The sequence below is a fragment of the Pleuronectes platessa genome, chromosome 18 (assembly GCF_947347685.1).
Source record: "Pleuronectes platessa chromosome 18, fPlePla1.1, whole genome shotgun sequence".
Classification (NCBI taxonomy): Eukaryota; Metazoa; Chordata; class Actinopteri; order Pleuronectiformes; family Pleuronectidae; genus Pleuronectes; species Pleuronectes platessa.
In genome coordinates, this window is record NC_070643.1 from 7,382,681 (window position 1) to 7,403,990 (window position 21,310).

Sequence of the window (21,310 nt, forward strand, 5' to 3'; positions counted from 1 at the left end):
CACGCATGCACACACAGTCAGAGTGTCACCCCGTGAAAGACATGTCACAGGGCCCAGACGCAAACACAAACTGAATAGAAACAGTATTTCAGTTCATTTTTTCCCTCTCCAAATGGGCTTGTTATTGGATTGAAAGGGTGTCCTTGACTAACGCCGCTGTGACTTGCTGCAGTGAGGCTGCTGATCATGTGCACACAGAGGAGCAGGGGCAGAGAAAGAGAAGCTATTGACGGCACTGGTTTAAAGAAGCTCAAGGTGAAACACAGGACTGTTTGCATCCGCACAGGTTTCTACACTCTTTGAGTACACGTGACCCTTTAGACGTACGCAGATCCACTTGGGAGCAGGCAGGAGGCAGGACATGACGTAGGAAGTCCGCTTCAGAAATCTTGTTGACAGCACATTATCGACATCTGTCCTTGTCATCAAAAGCGGTTAAATCTCATCTTTCCAAGTTGACAACTTCATCTCTGTCTTATAGGTTTATGACACCTCTTTTTCATCCTGAGAAATTTTTATTTTTATTTTCAATTATGTCTCTGCATGTTAGTTGTCATCAACATGCCCAGGCTGACTCAGACATTTTCTGAACATTTTACTAGGAGGGCTGGCAGGAAAAGTTCTGGCAACTGGGTTGGACATTTGCATTTTCACATGCAGCAATACAGGTTTAGTGCACGTCTGACAGCAACTGTAGTATTTATTTTTTAAATAATGGACAATATGAACTGTGAAAAAAATAACATGTTTTTCGCTTCTTTGGCATCTGCTCTTTGATTGGTGGTACATGGAGCTGTTGGCGGTGTTGGTGTTCTCTCTCTCTCCCTGTTTGGGTTAGCCACATTTTGGGTTGGATCAGGTCTGATTGTCCTTGGGACACTTTTTGGATTAGATTTGTTTTGTTTTGTGTAATTAATTTAAAATATGAAAAACCTCTGGACTCATTAAAACCCCCCCAATGACGCCTTCTATCTGTATCTCCCTCCTCATTGGACACCACTCCCCATTCCCTCAACCACTCCAACGCCCTTTGACTATGTTTTTATCACACTGAACAAAAGAAATGTCAACTATACCGACCCAACAGTCTTCTTTTGAAACCACGTTTAAATCCACCGGATTCAGATTTCTATTTTGATCTGCACCAAATTGTACAGAAATATTCATTATTGTCCTCCTGCTTAATCAGCCCTAGACTGTGATAGTTTCTCCTTTGCTAACGGACGGTCAGCAATGAAAACACAACCTCCATGGTGGAGGCGAAGAAGCCACAGACATATGTGTAGGTTGTGTTTAGGGTTAAGACTGAATCTATACATTATATTAACTAAATTATAATGGTCACAGAGAAAACCTATATGTTTAAAATAAGAAGCAAACCCCTCTATTCCTCCCCCACTAAAAGGTGGAGGCTGAGTTTCCTCAATAAACCACAACTGACTAAATGAGACAAGCATTCAGAAATCCTCAGGGAGAAGTGACAGCGAGGGAAGAGGACTGTCTGTATTACCCTGCAGCACAGATCACAAACCAATAACAGGGCTCATTTCCTTCCTTCTGTCCCAGAGGACAGGCCTCCACAGTCAGAGGGCGTGGCGCCATGTTTGAGCCCCAGCAGGAGCAGGCGTGTTGGGCCGCGACCTGCCGGATGACCTAGTCTCTTCTCTTTCTCCAGCCCCCTTTCCTTTCTTATAGACACACACACGCAAAGAGACAGTGTACGGTTACAATACAAGACGGTTAGGAGACGACACCTTAGCTAGATGACCTTGAACACATCACTGACACCTCTTTGTGTCCACTGACACATATACTCACGTCTCGATCCCTCAGGTTTCCCGCCCTTGATTATTGGGATCTTTGAACTAATGCTATAGATACAAATTTTGATTTGTTGTTCTGAGCAACAGAACTAGGTAAGGTGAAATACAATAAGAAAATTTAATTATTTTCTTTTACTTTGATGTTTCATTTGTGTTTTTGTTCATTCATACCTGAAAATATTATAAGGCATAAATGTACCCCAATACATATGTATTTCTATTTTTATAATTTTAGTATTTTTATTTCCCCAGACAGACATCATAGAATCACTTCCTCTTTAACAAGTTGTCTAAGTAATAGCAAAACATTAATTATATTGCTGTAATGCTTTACATTTATTATATTTGCTGAATAACAGTGCTTTTATTTTGAAAAGCTGTGAACTGGTCTGGAGATTGTGTTGATTGCTCTACAGACCTTTGAAACAACCAACATGCATTGTATGAAGAAATATCAGAAGTTAAGTAAATTATCCAAACTTATAAACCACATAGGTGAACAATTATAAAGTAAATTCTGTTTCATTTTGAGAAAAACATGGACTATAAAATATTCATTGTAGATAAACCAGGTAGGTTGAACACTAGTTTTCTAACTTCATTCTGCACCAGAATATAAAAAACTGCTCTGCACACAAACCATAATGAATTATTGTATTTTGAAGAACTGTTTGAGGAGATCTAATTCTGTTGTAGAGATGGTACTGTACTAGTAGTTTAGAATACATTATATGATTTTAAAGCACACAACCATCCTGCTTGGAACATATTTGATTCAACTTGCATTTTCACTATTGCAAAACAGACAAAACCCAACATTATTCCAACAAGGATCATTTATTAACAAACATTATAATACAAACAGGTCACAAATAAAGAGTGGACTCATTTCTGACCATCTCAAGTGATCAGGCACAGAGGTACCATCAAATAACATTTGCATTCAGTTATCATGGCCTTTAGAAACCTGAGCTTGATACAAAATGCTATGAAGTATATGTGCATGGTACGAATGCATGTTGCATGATGATGAGGAAGCATTACAAAAGGTTTAAGTGTAGGAGTATAAACACAATGTATGTACAGCTGATGGAGTCAATTTGTTGATGTAGAATCACAGAGGTTGCATGCAGCTCGTAACATTTTTTGTCCCTACAGTTGGGAGCTGTAAGAATGTTCTGCTGCAAACTCAACGTCAATGCATCAACAGAGAGGTAAAACAAAACAAATGTCTCCTGGCAACAGAACAACTCAGCACAGAAAAAAATGTAATGTTTCTCCGCTCTAGATCTCGCATATACTTTCTATTGGTTCCTATTCCTTTAAATGAAGTTTAATATAACTTAAAAGATGAGAAAGGATTGGCTGAGTCAGGGAATAAAAGCTTCTCCTTCAGGGTCACACCATTCATAAAAAATGATAAGTGGGTGTTTTCATATTCTGCTGGCACACACACACACAGAGGCTCCCACTTGGTCAAACACCCCCCAGGCTTTCATTTTGAGGGTCACAGGTTGAAGGTCAGGGGTCACGCTGCAGGAGTCACTAGGAGGGGGCGTCCTCTCCATGTATAGCCTTATACTTGGACATATCCTCTGGAAAAACCTTGCTGAGCTCTGAGATAAGAAGGCTCTTGAATTTCTGTTATCAGAGAAAAATCAGACAACTGGGGTTAGTTTACGATTGCCACTTTTACTCTGACAACAGTTCAACTTGCGTATAGTTATACCATAGTAACTGTAGGTTAGATCTGTAAGGCCTAGGATAAATCTAGCTTGAGCCAAAATGCAAAAAAATTTAGAATATAAGATTGATGTATAAATTAAATGTTTCGTGGAGCAGAGCTGCTAAAAAGGACTTATTATCAATGAGCAAGGACACTTTAATAATCATTACCAGACTATGGTGCAGTGCATGAAGAGTTTTTCACAGCTTTGCAGAGAGATGATAACATAATAGCGATGATACAATATACTTTCTCCTGTAAAGAATGTGAGGAATTTCTCCTATTTCAGGCCAAGATACATATTCATTCGTTCTAACCAATATTCTTTTGGAACGAGTACCAGTTTAACTCCAGTCTTTTACAGTGTTGCATATTAAACCTATTATGTTGCCAGCTAGTGGGTGTTACAAGTGAGAATCAGCATTAAAATAGTTTTGTGTAGTTTTTCCAGCAGAAGTTTTCTACAGGCTGCTGGAGTGAATTCTTGAAATACTCGTAACACATGAGCTCAAATCGAAAGATGAGAAGAACCTGTTGTGTTTTCATAAATATTATCATGACCATGGTACCAGATTGTGTGAAACCTAAGGGAAACCCTGACATTGCTCTTTGTGTATTTGGACGATCCTTGAAATGGAAGTTCTCTATCTACTCTCAAACTCCTACACGTGCTCAGGAGAAGTAAATCAGGGAAATGTCTAAAGGTTATGTTTAATCTTATAGCGCCATTGGCAGGGATTGTAAGACCCTGGCATCATCGCTTACCGTCATAGTGTCGATCTTTCCTTTGACCTGCTCGTTCCGGGCCAAGGCTCTCTCCAGACATTCCTTGGTGTACAGCTGAGGGTTTCGACCTTGGTCAATGTATCTACAAACACAAAGAGGCATAATCCCAGCTGAAGCACAGATGTTTGTATGTGGTAGGTTGGCCTAGACACATTCCACAGCAAACGAGTTTATCTGAACCAACTCAGCCAACGACATGCAGTGCAGCAGGAGGAGCAGCAACAACAAGTGGTAACGAATTATGCCAGCTGCAAATGTTATTTTTGTAATATGTGTATGCCGAATAATAAACTGACTGCAACAAACCAAGAAACTGATCAAAACGAGGCGTGGAACTTCACCAGATTTTTGGGGGAGCGGATGAAAATATAAATCATACGATTTTTGAATGAGGTTTGGTTTGTCGCGAATACAAAAACGAAAGGTATTGTCTCAAAACGACAGAGTGTTTATGTAGGTGATTCGGCAATGAAAGACTAAAACAGAATGGTAAATAAGCAAGTCGCCATGGATTATGGAGGCGGAAAGAACCAGACACTAAAACACCAGGGACTCACTCGAAGACCTCCAGCGGGACGTTGATCTCATGGAGCTGCTGGCGGCACTTCTCGATGTCCTGGAGCCCAGAGATCACGAAGTTTCTGGAGAGAAAAGGGGGGAAGAGATCAACAGATGCTTTCTTTACGGCGTGGTGCCGCTTCGAGCAGCTCGGGGACTACATGACTCACAGCTTCTGGTTGAGTCCTGCCTGGCTGCTGGGCTGGAAGTCGCTGACGATGATTCCCAGCTGGCGGATATTCTCGATGAATTTCTCCAGGTGCTCCTCCAGGTTGTCAAATTTCTCCGCCATTTTGATTAAGCCTCACAAACAAAGTAATGAATGAACAGTGATTTCTCTCCGATGGGAAGAATTATCCTGCTCGGATATTCGCTGTTAGCCGCTGACAACACGACAACCACAACACTGAAGTGCTTTGCGGCAACGGAACATCCAATCAACGGCGAGTACTGCTCTACTGCCTGGGTAACAACCAATGAGAGGTGGTCGTATGGCGCAACAAAGTGTCGTGGTGCTGGGTGAGCGGAGGCTCCTTTGTGAAGAGTGTAGAATAGGCTGAGCCCATTTTCTTCTGCTATATTCACTGTGGATATCTTGTGATGATGCAACGGGGACTTGACAGCCTGTCATATAATATCTTATAATCACAATAATGCCAGTTCATTTAAATAACACTGCAAATATACTGTATATTTTGCAATGCAAATATGCACCACATCAGTTACAGATTTCTACCATGGAAATCAACTCACCGGAAAAAGTACAATGTTTTTTTAAAGCCAGCATGTGTCACACATATAATATCGCTGTGTGTGATAGTAATCATGACAAATGTGCTTTCCATTCAGGGGATGTTTCAAATACAATTTGAGCATATGCTAAATACCTGCTAGCGATGTCATCATTCTAATAAACTCTGAAATGAATAGCACAGACCTCATTGCACTGTAGTCATGTCATTTATTGTCATTTATGTGTTTATTTGAGAGGGAAATGCTCATTAATCAACAGCTAAATTGATTGTGAATGGGTCATAGTTAGCTCATTAGGCTAATTTCAGTTGTCGTCCCTGGACAGTTTTTCAAATGGTAACATAAATTCCTACTATTATTTTGTATTAATTATTTACAAAATGTATCATCATCTAATCCATTCATTACAATCGAATTTGATTGGTTTAGCCCATATTAAAAAAACATGTGTTTTGGGAGGATTGTGTCAATGGTGATTTTTAACTTTACTCTTCACATTGTGCGGCCAGTTTTTGTGTTGCTCATTTATCATTGAACTGTCTCAGTCACAGAGTTGCATCCATAATGTTATTGTTATGTCAGTATTCACTTTTCTACAAGCTGTGTTGATCCAATCAAAATAAGAACAAGAAGAAATGGAATCATTCCCATAAATTCAGTTGGCACTTCTTAATCACATGCTGAATGTTATACGTATTTATATTTAGGGACTGTAATTTTTAGACAATCTACTATTTATGATACTATCTAAGTTTCTGGTTCAGCTAGAGGTTTCTTCCAGTTAATAAGGGAGATTTATCTCTCCACAGTCGACAAAGTGCTGCTCATTGTTGGATCTGTTGGGTTTCTCTATAAATAGTAAGGTCTTAACTTTATTATTTAATGATTTGGCCTTTAAAATTGAACTGAATTGAATAACTTTTATTATAATTCATTTTTTTGCCATGTATTTGTTTGTGGAGCACTTATACAGTTATACAGTTATTATTATTATTATTATTATTATTATTGACCTACGAATGTATTAACTCTGATATTTGAATAATTCAACACATTCAGTCATTCAGTCATTTGGGTAAAGGACTGAACTCCCTGCATTTTCTAATTGTCTGTCTAGAGTTTAGGCTCAGACACACATGAGCTGACAGAAGTCGCTGAATGTGAAAGTGAATGTGTGTGCCTGTGTCACACGTTGAGGTTAGATTCCTCATGCATCACACTGACAGGCCACTGGTCTTTCAGGGACGTCAAGCTAGGTAAAGTTAGCCTGATAAAACCAAAAGGAAGTGAATAATGACCCTTCAGAATAAACATAACTACCAGCATTAAAGAGATGATTTACGGACTATTGAATAGAAAATAACGCAATTTCTGTCACAGTAAGTCTTTGTTTGAAAGCTTCTGAACGGCTCTTAACATATCACGCTTGCATCACAGAATTAGGTTAGTTCTCTGGGTATTGGGGTCATATATATATATATATATATATATATATATATATATATATACATATATGCCTTTATTGGAAAAGACGAGAATGTGAAATAGCTGACCTGATTTCTTATGGGCTTTATTGTAATGTAATATCTATCTATCTATCTATCTATCTATCTATCTGTCGAACCATCGATCCATTTATCTGTCCATCGATAGATATATATTTATATATATTTATCCATCTCTTTGTTCATCCGTCCATCCATTTATCCATCTGTCTGTCTATCTAATAATATTGGTATAGCCGATATTTATTTTCGTTAGGCCTAAATGTGCCCATGTTGGTGCTTGGAATCCCGCTCCTCTGAGGCTTTTATTTCGAAAGGCCCCGGATGCTCTTGCCCCGGTGTTAACGCACAGGCAGTGAATTGCCTCACCGGGGGACTGACTCGTCCTGGGCTGCATTTAAGCCGGAGCTGCGGCAGCTGCACACACAGTCAAAGGCTCCTCTCCTCCTCCACCTCCTCCACACTGCAGCTCTCCTGGATGGTGGAGCCATTTCGCCTTTACCTTCTGCTGCAGTGGCTGCTATTTTATTGATCTGATCACACAGTGGGATAACGGGACGTAACACGGACATTTTTACGCGCTGGATTGTACGCCTCTATACGGTAGGTACGGGCAGCTGTCGGGTTCCTGCTGCAGCGCTGGGTCTGTGTGGGCAGGAGAAGACGCGTCAACGGGAATCTACTTTGCTGTTTATATGACAAGGACACCTCCTCCATCATTACGTTATTACGCTATTAATGCCCTGGGGTGTAGCATATCTTGTTCCTTTTATGGGTTTCCTTTGATAACACGGTGTCGTCCATTGACAATGCATTTGTAAGATCACCTCAGTGCTTCTGCGTAACGCATCGTCCTATCAGTGGACAACCGCAGTCACAGTGTCGGTGTCGGTGCAGAACAGCCCATCTTCCATTTAGTTTTCTGTGCTGCCTGTAAGCGAACATTGATCCAAAACTAACACTTTTTTTTGTGTTGCTGTTTTCATTCCAGTCGAGCCGCGTCAAGATGATGCTGCACTGAGACAGACGCAAAAAGGCTCCCACTGGTTCGAGCTCATCCCGAGGCTGCAGTGCACGGAGGGGGGGGGATTGCGCTACAGCAAGGTTAATAATCACCGTCGAGAAAGGTCGTCTCTGCGAGCAGGGAAGCGACTCGAACGGGTGAACATCGCCCCTGTGCGGGGGGATCGGCGGAGAGATATAGATCCATAAAAAAATTATGGCCACCCTACTGCGGAAGATCGGTCTGATCCGTCTGCACGACCGAGACACCGAGGACCCCAAGCACCACCAGGGCTCGTTAAAGGGGACCAAGGGGAACCAGAAGAACAACGCCAACAAGCACTGTCAGACCGCCAACGAAGCCAACATCCTGAGCACGCCCGAGATCAAGGCGAGGAAGCTGGACCAGCACGGCAAGGATAAGCAGGGCAAGGATGCGAAGGAGAAGCTGCAGACGGGGGGAGGCGGCAGCAAAGCGACCAGCGCCTCCTCGATAGCACCGCTGGCGCCTCAGCGGCCACACTGCACCCAGGTCCGGACGCGGAGGCTGATGAAGGAGCTGCAGGAGATCCGGAGGCTAGGGGACAACTTCATCACGGTGGAGCTGGTGGAGGACAACCTGTACGACTGGAACGTCAAGCTGCACCAGGTGGACAAGGACTCGGCGCTGTGGCAGGACATGAAGGAGACGTGCACCGAGTTCATACTGCTCAACGTCACCTTCCCCGACAATTTCCCCTTCTCGCCGCCGTTCATGCGGGTCCTGACGCCCCGGTTGGAGAACGGCTACGTGCTGGACGGCGGGGCCATTTGCATGGAGCTGTTGACCCCCCGCGGATGGTCCAGCGCCTACACGGTGGAGGCGGTCATGAGGCAGTTTGCGGCCAGCCTCGTAAAAGGACAGGTGAGGGGGGTCGGGTCCTTGCTTGGAATATCACCAACCAATGTCCATCATCTGTGTTACCTTTCATTTCAGCCATTACAGGCACTGGATAAGTGCAATTCCATCAGGCATCCGTGCGTCATGCGTATATAACGTGTATTTTACGCACACAAAATCCGTCCACCATGGCACGGCTTTTAGTCTCACGTGATATTTGAAACCACTATCTCTTGAAATTCAGTAGGAAAAGTCTTGTCCTAGGTAATATCATCTGTTTTTAATGGAAGTCAATCATAAGCTCTGTGTCAATAGCCATTTTGGACGCTAGTTGGGTTATCTGTTATATCCTGGAACCAACCGAATAGTAACATTTGTTCTACTTTTTTATTCTCAAGGGTAATTATCATCACAAACAGAGATTATTTGGTCGAATTTGTCTAGATTCTGTACCTGTGGTCTATTTATAGCATTTCCTATCACAGCTGTGGGGGCTGCACTGTAGCCGCCTCCCCCCACCCCCTCCCCTCTGCCATGAGCAAAGCCACGATTGTGAATATTATTAATCTTTATGTGACTTTACGGCGGCCATTTCATGCAGTGCAACGCTCAGTATCTCCCTGGTGCCAGCTCTTCTCTGCAGTCTCGCCTTGCTCTCCTTTTTATCGCCTACATAAATCAGTTTCCTCTGACAGCAGAGGCCCGCCGCCGTGCAAACGGAAAAGTCCCCAATGCAGGCTGTATTGCAGTGCCACAATAGCATCAGATTCAAGAGGACATGTATTCAACGCATGCAAAAGCGTGATGTGTGGATAGGGGGATGGATGAATAGGGACAGCAGGTAGCCTACCTACCAGCAGTCCTCATACAGGGATTTAGACAGAGTGGATTATGTAATCCTGTCAAATCTGTTTTTCACATTGTCAGTGCACTGCAGCAGCAGCAGCAGCAGCAGCAGCAGTCCTGTAATTCCAATTGAAATGCATTTTCTAAATGCACTCCAGGCAATAATCATTTAACTCTGACAAGTTTTCTGTATTGACACCCAGAGAGGAGGTTTTCTCATGTGCTTTCTAAACGCTCACTTTCATGTCATTTCCCTTCATCCCGTCTGTGGAGGCTGCTTCGTTCACCCCACTCTCTCTCCGCCTTTTGACGTCAGCACTGTGACACGACTGAGGCAGGAGACCTTATGTAAGCTGTCACTGGATTCTCCTGCCCAACCCCCCAAACCTTAGTGCTTTGTGAATTAATTTAATGTTGTTCCCGAATCATTTGTGGCCATTAAGGAATCTGTTACCAGGATAGGTTATGCAGGAGCTGTACCCAGAGCCAGAGTGAGAGAGAGAAACAGAGATAGAGGAAAGTGTGTGTGTGTGTGTGTGTGTGTCTATTATTTTGATTTGCTGCTTGAGGAGATGAGCACTGCAGTGCTCCCTAATTATAGAGAAGTGTCTTCCTTCGCCAATGGAAACTATTGATTAATTATTCCTGTGTGTGTGCGCATCGCTTTTTCCCCCGCTTTTGTGGACGTGTGTGTCGACACAGGCGATTGCATGCATCCCGTGTCCTAATTCTTTTTAGAGATGCGCTTGTCTGTCTCTCATGCATCCGGACAAACACGGCACACACACAGAACTATATATAAACCTAAACACACAGAATATATTTATCCGTCCTTGCCGCCGGGTCCCGGTGACAATAGCGTTGGGGCATGTTTAGAAACATCATCTCTATTTTTAGTGTGAGAGGATGCATGCTGTCACAGAGTGGTGATGTGAGTCAACAGAGCTAGGAGTGCCCGACCTGCAGATGTGTGGAAACACACACACGCACAATGACAGTGGCTGAGATGAGGTCCCATCCAGACCCCTAACCCCTATGAGGTTTGATTGGAGTCAAACAGATCCACCAGCCACCTGGCCTGTACATATACGTTTAAAAGCCACAGTGAATATGTATGGCAGTGAATTTACCCCCATAGTGCTGTGCAGGTGGTAAAATAGAGCTCTAGTATATGCAGCAGGTTTTATATAGGATCGTTGTATTGTGAGCATATTAGGAAATTGATCCAAGTTTTTGTTTTGTTATTTGTACAACAGTGTTTAGAAAGTACATCATTGGAGCTAAAATTACCAGCTTAAATAACCAGTTCAGTGCGTTTTGCAAACCGGCCTGTTCGGAGTTGTTCTTTCTGTTAATGCTCCCGGAGCCACTTCAGAACTTTTCCTCATCATTATGGGGTCTATGATGCAGAGAGAAGTTAGAGAACTTGGTGTTAATCCTAGTTTATCTACATTGACGGGTTTATAGTCAATGTTTTGGATTTGCTTCATAACTGTTCACGTGTGTGGCTTATATATAAGTTTGAATGATTTATCATGCCTTACATGTAGAATATTTCAGAGGTCTGTTAAGCATTGTCATAAACCTCTGACCTAAATTCACAACTTTTCAAAAATAATAGCTCGGTAATTCAACTCGATTTTATAATTAATTTATCACAACATATGACATTTTCATCAAATATAGCTTTAGATTAACTCAAGTGCCAAAATAGACACCCTATACAAGATTTTTAACCTTAATATAGTAGCCGACAACTATTTCCTCCAGATGGTGTAGTAATATCTTCTTGAGCAGTCACACGATGGTTGTGTGACTCTTTCCAAACAGTTTTCTGGCATTTTATAGACAAAACAATGAAAATATATTTGGCAGATTAATGGATAACCAAATAATGATTATTTGCAATCCTAGATCAATAGGATCCATAGGATCCGGAAAAAGGGAAAATAAGAGCGGATTTCCATTGCCTCCACTCACATCATGATCTCATGAGGTTAAACAACTGGATCCAGAGGTTGTTGTTGCAATGAATACATTTCTTTTGGTAAATAAGTGGAGTGCCCCTTTAAAGCCTCCTGTTTGCTGTGATTGAAGCAGGACGGATGACGTGGCATTACCCTTTAATGACCTCACCATCAGTGCTATCAATACCCATGGGGCTACTCCTCTGACTGATCTGATGAGGGTGATGATGATGATGATGATGATGACATCAATCCCTGTTTGTTTATCAAGGCCCCTTTAAGCACATGTCTGCGTTACGCAATCCCCTCTGCCCCCGGAGCTGCTTCCCGACATGCAACGGGGCCGTCCCGGTCAGCCCATTGACGGATTCACATTCACACGATTACCCAGCAGCCACTTTACACAAGTGCATCCCTCTCCACGAGCAAGCTTAGCTGAAATAGACAAACACTGACATGGCACTGTATAAGCCTGGGGGCCCTTGCTAAACTGGACCACAACACACACACACACACACACACACACGCATGCATGCATGCACACACTTTTGTTTATCTGTTCTTTCCTCCCGAGCAGATATTTTGACTTTCTCTCTCCACCTTTGGAAGCCTCATACCTGTCTGTTCTGGTGGATGACTGGAGCAAAATGCTGTTAATTAATGCTCAATGTCCCCTATTCAAGTGAGCTTGTTCATCAATTAACACATTCAGAAACAGATTTTACTTTCACACACACACACACACACACACACACACACTCTCTCTTAATCTCAGGTCCTAGTCTATATCTGTTTCTTCATCTAATGTTGTTCTTACACACGCACGCTCTCCATAGAGAACAAGCCAATGAGAACTTGCCGGCTATTGTGTGTGAGGACGAGTACACGATGCTCGCAGCAATTGGTTTAATGGCAGCACTATGTTCAGCTGAGGGTGTATTCATCCCTGCCATCGATCACCGTGGTAATCACACCTCTTTAACCACGGCCAGCCAATCGCTACAACAACATCAATTCGAGACAGCGGCCGCCATCTTGAGGTGGTGACAGCTTCCACGCGGCAGGATGCAAAGATATGCATCGATAATGAAGATGCATGTGAATTGAAAACATACGCAGCAGCTTGTGACAGTCTCCATCCGGTGCACTGTCTTTGTTTGTCAGCCTGGGTTGTCCGTATCGCAGACGTCTGGCTGCACAGAGAGGCTGAGCAGGTTTCAGGCAGCGCTGCTTCGGTGTCACCCGCTCTGTTTGTTTTCCACTTTAAAGGATGGGTGGATCAGGTGTTTGAAAAAAGAGAAGGTTGTCGTTTAATGTGGCTTTGTAGGAGAGACAAACAGAAAGTGCGTCCTCAAGGCGATGCATTTAATGTCTCTGTGTGAGCCACGTATGGAGACATGCATTCAGATTTTCAGAACAAGCTAAATCAAAAAATCCCACACACAGGGAAAGTTGCTTTTGTTTGTTTTCCAGCAAAAAAAATCGACTTCAAATCTCCTGTTGTTGTTTCCACACTGGCAGTGAGATCAGCCATATTGTGCTGCCTCTCAATCCTCTGCCTCCATTTGAAGGTTCTCTTCTGTCAAACTCAATACGAGACTGAATGATTCATCATGGTGGACTGTTGTAGCAAAGTTGGATTTAAGTGTTGTTTAAGATACTCGGGGGGGGGGGGGGGGGGGACAACAGGAGGAGCTCCTTAGAGTGTCTGTCTGAGAGACACAGAGACAAAGTGACGGAGAGTTTGAGCGTCGCTAAGCCTCTGCCGTGAAACGAGGCCATGTGTTGCTACAGGAATGGAAACTGTAACCCTAATCTCCAGATCATTCAACGTTGTCACCTCATCTCCCTTCATCCCCTGCATCACAACTGACTCAAAATAGCCAAGCAAGTACGTAACGGGCCATACTGATCTCCCATCAGATGTGACAGGACTGAAGATGTAGCAGTCAGCTTTATATCCTGTATTTCATCGCATGGAGAATCACACAGTGCAAAACTCTAGTCCTGAAATCCACCTTTGGCCCCTGTTGTGTAGTTAAATTCACCATTTTACAAGGACACAACTTTTTATCTGCTACAATTCCCGTTACCGTACCTTCCTGTTTACAGTGGAACGTGCATAGTCATGTGATCTGCCTTTTAGGCGTGTTAGTGTGGACGGGGATTCAAACGGATGCAGAGCCAAAACGCTTGGGTGGACATAGACTTTTTTTTTTGAAAACGCTGTTTTTAATTGAAAATCTACCAGTAAGGATTTAGCCAGGGAATAAAACTGATCAGAAAGTTGATCATCAGCACATAACAGTGGCTAACCCCTGCAGGTCTTTCAGGTGTGGAAAACAGTTCTATGTATCCGGTGTTTCTCAGTTTCAAATCAGGGCAGGAGCATGACGTATGAAGGATTCAGGCTGTGGATGTATAATGATGATAGGGGTGTTTTATCTGTGCTGCACTGCAGAATGCAGAAAGAGCTTGTCATCTGAATGAACTTAATTAGTATTGCTTTCACCGGAGCGCCAGCGGAGTGTCCAAGCTGCCATTTTCTCTCTGCCTAGACAGTCGGCCAGAATGAAAAGCTGCGATGTTACAGAGTGCGTACAAACAACCACAGTCCTGACATATCAGGCAGCTGCGAGGTAGAGTGTTGTGAGTCAAACCACAGCGCAGTCTGAAGCTGCGGTACATGATCAGCTGACAGAGCGTCACTGTGCAGTTTGAGGTTTTCGCTGCAACCATCCCTGTGTGTGTGTTCCTGTGTTTCGGAAGTGGTTTTTACACCTAAAACGATGCATTTCACACTCACACGAATCATTTCTTTGTCATGGCTCTATATCTTCCCCTTTCAACACTAAGACAGTTGTTCCTATTTCTATTCATCCTCCCACGCGCTCCTCTTCAGGGAAGACAGCCCCCCCTGCCAACAGCGGAATAAGCAGCTTTATCGTCACAGGCAACACCCACACCTCTTGTCTCCATCTCCCCCCCCATCCTAGGTTTATTATTAGCCCCATTGTTTGAAAAGAGGAAGGGTTTCAGCAAGGTGGTGCCTGGGCAAAAGAGGTCCAAGTCATATGTCACGGTGCTCTGAGATGCTTTTTTTTCCGCTGAGCACAAGAGGGCTACAGGCTCACATATACATTTTCTGTCATATTCCCAAGCTTTCCATCATTGAGCGGATGACTTGCTTCTGCTCTCCTCTCATCTCGGTGTTGCTCTATGTAGTGAAGGAGGTATTGAACCTGACATCTTAAAAGCCCTTAAACATTGATCTCATGTTGATCAACCTGTGTTTAGACCACTTGTCCTTTCAACATCTCCCCTGCGGGGGGCGGGGGACAGAGGAAGCAGAAGGGGGGGGGGGGGGGGGGGGGGGGGGACCTCTGCTTCATACATTTGCACATGTGGGCTGAGTCTCTGTCCTTCTATTTTTTGCCTGAAAAGACATGAAACTATTTTCATCCAGACAAGAGCTGATTATTGTGAACATGGAAACCATATTTTCCATTTGATCTGACGATGCATATCCAGGTCAGACAAATTATATTTTGACATTTGCTCTTTCCTACATTTTCACTATTTCATTATTCTTCTGAGGAGACCCGTAAAAAAAATTAATTTCATGTAGCTGTAGTTTTTACCACTCATTGCCATGTCAGGGATATAATGTCATTCATATCTACGTGATCACACCAGCTGACCCTTTATTAGGAGTGCGCCCATATTCTGACCTTTATGGTAAATGTTGACACGGCCCGGAGATGGGAAGATCGAAGTAATTTTGCTCACTCTCCAAAGACAAGTGTTGCAGAGACTTGCGTGAAGAGTGGCGTGAAATTGTTATTGTCCCTGAGCGTAAACAATACATTTTTAATAAATTGTGAGTCAGACTCAGCGTGAGTATAAACAAGCGCTGAAGGGAGGGTCAAACAAGCCCACAAACAAGACAACTACTTCACCATTGGCTTCAGGTAAATGTGATCAGTTAAGTCGATTTTACTGTCCAAATAATGAATAACCGGCAGATCAGTCAGTCATGAAAGTAATCGTCTGCTGTGGCTTTAATAACCTAAATTCAGACACATTTTGTCAGCTTTAAAGAAAGCCTCTATCCCCGTTAGTCTCATACCTATGGCTACCAGATAAATATCTTCATTACAAAATGGCAAAGATCCTTGGCTTGGATCAACAACATCTCATCTAATGTTCCATGGCTCAGAATATGTTTGTTTGTCCAATTTGTTTAAAATATATTCATTTCGTCCATGTTCTTTCGACTGACAGCTAGACAAATGTATTATATGTAAAAATCTTCTTTGGTGGACATTTTTTATATTGATTTCACATCATATTTGATTGCCTGTTACCACTTCTGTCTCCCCACAAGACCATCTAAATGTTATCTTAAAATCTTTCTCCACACTGCCAGGGATAGAACTTTTGTTGAGATACAAAATGTGTGTATTTGGTGTATTTTAGGATTCAATTCATCTATGGCTTAAGACACGCTGAATAGTAGCACAAGCAGATCCTTTAAAAGAGCAGTTTAACATGATGGTTATTTCCAGAGAAGGTTGATACCTCTTTCATGTTAATCCATTAATGAGGCCACATCCAAGAGGCAGTTAGCGTAGCTTAGCACAAAGACTAGAAAAAGAGGGAATCTTATTATTGAAAATTATTTTCATTATTACTAGTTAGAGATCAGCACCTGTCTGTGTCTCAGTCTGATATACAATAGTATAGTGTAGACCCCCTTAAGACTTTCCTTTGTAATTGTCCTGCAGGCGGACAGTTTAATGGCTCCTGTTTTTTGTCTTTTCACATGAACTAACCTTACATTTCCCTCCCTCTCCCTTCTTCTCTCTTTCTCTCTGTATCGCTCTCTCCTCGCAGGGACGTATATGTAGGAAAGCAGGAAAGTCCAAGAAAGCGTTCAGCCGTAAGGAAGCCGAGGCCACCTTCAAGTCCCTGGTGAAGACCCACGAGAAATACGGCTGGGTGTCTCCGCCCGTGTCCGACGGCTGAGTGTCCAACCGCCGACCCCCTGACCCCCCCGTGCTAGCCGGACAAACCCAGCTAGCTCCGACACGCAAAACGACACACCACGCTAACTCAACAATCTCTCATCTTTACCTTTTGCTGTTTTACTCCAGAGATTTTTTCCTTTTTCTTTTTTTCGGTCTCGTGGGTCTGTGCTGTTTTTCCTTGCTGTTTTGGTTTTATCCTCCATCACCACCAAACCCTCAGAGAGGAGACACACAGTCATCACATCACCAAGAAGTGACTTTCATTAGCCTCCTTCTCGCTCAGAGAGATTCTTTCCCCCAATTTGGGAAGGCCTGAGAGGGAGTTGTGTGTGTTTGTGTGTGTGTCTGTGTGTGTGTGTCACTCGATCAGACAACCGCTGGGAGAGTGTGCAAGTGCATTTGGGTGCCCGTTACTGTTGTTGGATTTCTCGTTTAGTTGTTTTTCAGCGCACACCCATGCACGTGCACTCGACAAATCGAACTGTGTGGACTTTTCCACCCATGTGAAAGACTACTTAATGAAGGAGGCTCATCCCCCTCTCCGCTCTTCCTCTAACCATCCCATCCTCTCCTCTCTTTCCATCCCTCGCTCCCCTCTCTCCTCTCTCTCTCTCTCGATGAGCTGGCTTCACTGGCCACCGTCTCTCCCTGTGTAGCTGACGGGTCATTTACATGTAAATGAAGCTGTTAATGTTTAATAGACGGGCAGCGCACGTTTATACTCATTCACTCCTTCACTTCCCCTTTTCTTTCGACTGTGCCGTTGCTCACAGTTCAATGCAACATGACGATTGTAATTTACATGGAGCTGTGCTCTCTCTCTCTCTCTCCCTTTCTCTTTCTTTAGCTGGCTCATTCGCTTTGTTTCTCTTTCTTTCTCTCCGTCTCTTTGTGGCTAAATTTAGAGCTCACTGTTGCGTATATGGATATTGATTTCTAACGGAGGAAACAAAGTCACATGTTGCTTTATGCAGAGACTATATATGATAAATAAAATGACAGTCAGTCCCTCTCTCTCTACTCTCATGTTATTGAGTGTGTGTGTGTGTGTGTAGGACAGGAAGAAGACTGTAATTCCCATGATTTAGATACCAGATGGTACAGCTAAATGCCAGGCCTAATTATGTGTGTGTGTGTTTGTATATACATAAAAATATGATTTACTGTGAATAACACTAAGGCCTAAAAGGAGTGCTGTTTTTTTGTGCTTTTTTTTATGACCTGTCACCGTCTTGTTCCACTGTTGATGTCCGCTCCTGAATATTACTACTGTACACATGTGTGTGGTTGTGAGCGAATATCTACGTGCACACCCCTTTGTTTTGGATACATGTAGAGAACTGAAGGTCAGTTGAAAATAGGCTTTAGCATTGCTGCAGACGCGCACACACGTACACACATTTTTCGCACACGCTTGTTGCTTCCACCTGTGGCCTTAACGGCGGCGGTAACACCTAGAAATGAAGACGGGTGGGGGGGAGCTTGAGTGCTGCCGTGGATGAAGCGGTGCTTTAATTGAGTGGACGCTTCACTGCCCACCAGTTGATGTCTGCTGAAAGAGAGGGAAAAATTAGAGAGGAGGCTGTTGTGGGAGTTTTGATCACTGCTTCTCGGAAATGTCAGGCAGCTCACGAAATGGCCAAAGACAGATATTATTTGTTCTTCCGGCTGTGGTTACTTAGGAGACACACTGTTCCTGAGTTCCAACCTGTAAAAGGACTTCATTAATATCTTATATCAACTCTATGGCTGCAGCGACGTCAGTCTCAATCAATAGGGCGCCTTTCTACTCGCAGGCTGCCTGTCCGTCCAGTCCAGCAGGCTCCTCGTGTGTTTGTTTTGCTGTCTGCCAGTTAAATGTCAGAGGGAAAGCTGCTAATTGGTCTGACATTTCAGCAGGGCGTCATTAGAGGAGAGCAGCGAGAGCAGAAGGACGGATGATGTCAAACCTCCTGCCTCTGCGATGACATTTTCTCACTTTCCGCTCCTGCCCTGTTTCTTTGGGGGAAGTAGGAGGCGGCAGAATGGGAGTGAAGCGAGGGGGAGTCGGGGTAGGGTAGCAGGGCAGCTTCCCGCAGGTACAAACCAGGATTTTAGAACCGCTGAGCTGAAGCCAAGTCACGCTCAGAATCGGGTTACACTGCCTCTCAAAGCCCCCCTTGTCTCGCGTCTGTGATCGATAAGAAATGTCTGTCTGTGTGTGAGTGCATGTGTGAGCAAATATGTGCGTTACGCTCCAACCACCATGACAAAAAGAGAAAAAAAAGCAACAACGCACCATCTGGTATGTTATCATGTGCGAAAGCGTTAGTCCTCTTTGAATTTGGCTAGTAATTTCAGGGTCGATCGTATAGTGATCTCTCAGCTCGTCAGCGGAGGGAAACTGTAAACTGAATTATTATTAAGACAAAATATCTCAAAGGCTCAGTGTTTGCTGGTTTCAAGAGAATCATTTTGTGATATAGTTTAGATAGGTAGTTTGCAGACACTAACTGGGTGAACTGATTATGTTGTATTATATCTGCATGTGCTATGTGATTGGTAGCTAGCTACTGTATATCTTTTTTCAAGAAAAGCAAGAAAAAATATGGTAAAAAAAACAAAAATGCAAATGCTTTTCTTTTCTTGGTCTATTTTTTTGGGGAGGGGGGGTTCTGTACTGTATGTATATTCTTTTTCTTTCTAAGCGTCCTGAAAATGTCACATTGTGTTATGAATGTTTGTGTTATAATTTATTTGTGGTTTGCCAAAATGAAGATTTGAAGCATGTTGCAGGTATTGTCACAAGAAAACAAGAAGAAAAAATAACGTACTATGAATGATAGCCTTTGTATTTGTGTGAAGGGGGAAGGTACGTTTATTTTTGGGGGGGATTTGGGGGAGTAAAGAAGGACAGATGGTTGCAAAGTCTCAAAATTTTAAATAAGAGTATTTCCTTCATTGGCAGTTCATTACAGAGGAATCAAGAGAATTCCTAAGCATCCTTAAACACTTCCCAGTCCCCACCATGATGTCACTACTGTCTCTTCCCAATTGGTCCTGCTGTAGACAGTAATGTGTTGTGCAGCCAACACAAAGATCTGGACTTAAAGTTCCCCTGCAGTCTCACATTTGGGATCAGTGTGACCTCCCTATGCTTCAAATCTAACTTGTGAAGGGAATCTGACCTGTGATCAGTAATTCCGGGCCACATCGTCCCGCTACTTGAGTGTTTGGTCGAGACAGTGGTCTTAAAAGTTCAGAAGGTGAAAGGTCGTTGCAAGACCAAACAGGAATGTGCAATAAAAGTTACAGCTTATTCAATCTCTGCTTATGTGGTGGTTTTCTTTCATATCGGCATTATGACCTATGATGTCACACCAGGGACGTTTCTGAGCCCCCCCCTCCCCTCGTCACATGCATATATTTCAATGACCCACTTCGGGCTGCTGTGTCCTCTGCCTGGCCCCGGTATTGTCCCACTTTGATTTACTACAGGCCTTACATCCTCAGTGAGGACACACTGGAATCATCCATCGCCTTCTCTTTTGTGTTCATCAGACGGTCTCCTGCTTGATGGAAACAGTGTTCCCTGTGTGTGTGTTATCGCAGTCCATATTACTCATGTTGTGAGGACCCACATCTGTCTACACAGTCACATTTTGGAGACTTTCCGTCCTTATAGAGACAAAATGCAAATCCCCATAACGCCAATCAGGATGAACACACGCTTTAGCATGTGTGTAGGTTTCTCTGCAGTGACGGTTTATAACTGACATTGGTTGTGTTACTTTTCCTCTCACTCGAGCGGTTTTCAGACATGAACTCCAGAAAAATGGGTCCAGACATTTTCAGGAGTTTGCCTTATGAAGAATGCACCAGGAGCCTGTCTGGGTTAGATGTCCACACAGTAACAGGACGATTCCCAAAACATTGAGGTGAGAGATGGTGTCTGTAGAGTGGAGGAGGCAGGAGAAGCCCGTACAGTGTTTTTGTTTACAGCACATCAACACTGGCGTGTGACGTCTTCTTCAGCTTCTTCTACGTATATGGCACCTCTTTTAAATCCTGAGAAATGCTCAGTTGTATTCTCATATGGGTTTGATTCAGGTTCTTCCAGATATTTTACCCACGGGCTGGCAAGAAAGTGTCAGGAGAACGTACGGAGCAACTGACTCAGACGTTTGCGTTCTCACATACAGCCCCCCCCCCCCCCGGGCATAATGTGAGGAAAAGGCCTAGACTTCATTGGACGCCCGAAAGTAGCTTCATAGAGAATTAGTGTCGACAGTATGGGTCAACGAGGAAGTAGTTTTCAACATGTTGATTCCTGCCAAATAGGTGATTAAAATGTTATAATCAATGAGAATGATGAAACAGCTACGATGATGTAGTATCACTGCGATCTACACTATATTATTAACAAGACATGCAGAGCGATTTCAGTTTACCTGA

General features: G+C 43.3%; 2 protein-coding genes across 2 annotated transcripts; one reads left to right on the forward strand and one right to left on the reverse strand.

The window, feature by feature from the left end:
- Window positions 1-2,641: 2,641 nt before the first annotated feature.
- med10 (mediator complex subunit 10) lies at window positions 2,642-5,324 on the reverse strand. Its single transcript, XM_053446588.1, has 4 exons — window positions 5,064-5,324; window positions 4,893-4,976; window positions 4,315-4,417; window positions 2,642-3,464 (listed from the first exon to the last, which is right to left on the reverse strand). Exons 1-4 carry the CDS (start codon window positions 5,183-5,185, stop codon window positions 3,369-3,371), a joined length of 405 nt encoding a protein of 134 aa, XP_053302563.1. The 5' UTR covers window positions 5,186-5,324; the 3' UTR covers window positions 2,642-3,368.
- A 2,223-nt stretch (window positions 5,325-7,547) lies between these two features.
- Window positions 7,548-20,179, forward strand: ube2ql1 (ubiquitin-conjugating enzyme E2Q family-like 1). The gene is made up of 3 exons (XM_053447341.1): window positions 7,548-7,754; window positions 8,143-9,057; window positions 16,743-20,179. The coding sequence occupies exons 2-3, from the start codon at window positions 8,371-8,373 to the stop codon at window positions 16,872-16,874; spliced, it is 819 nt and encodes a 272-aa protein (XP_053303316.1). The 5' UTR covers window positions 7,548-7,754; window positions 8,143-8,370; the 3' UTR covers window positions 16,875-20,179.
- The last annotated feature ends 1,131 nt before the right edge of the window (window positions 20,180-21,310 follow it).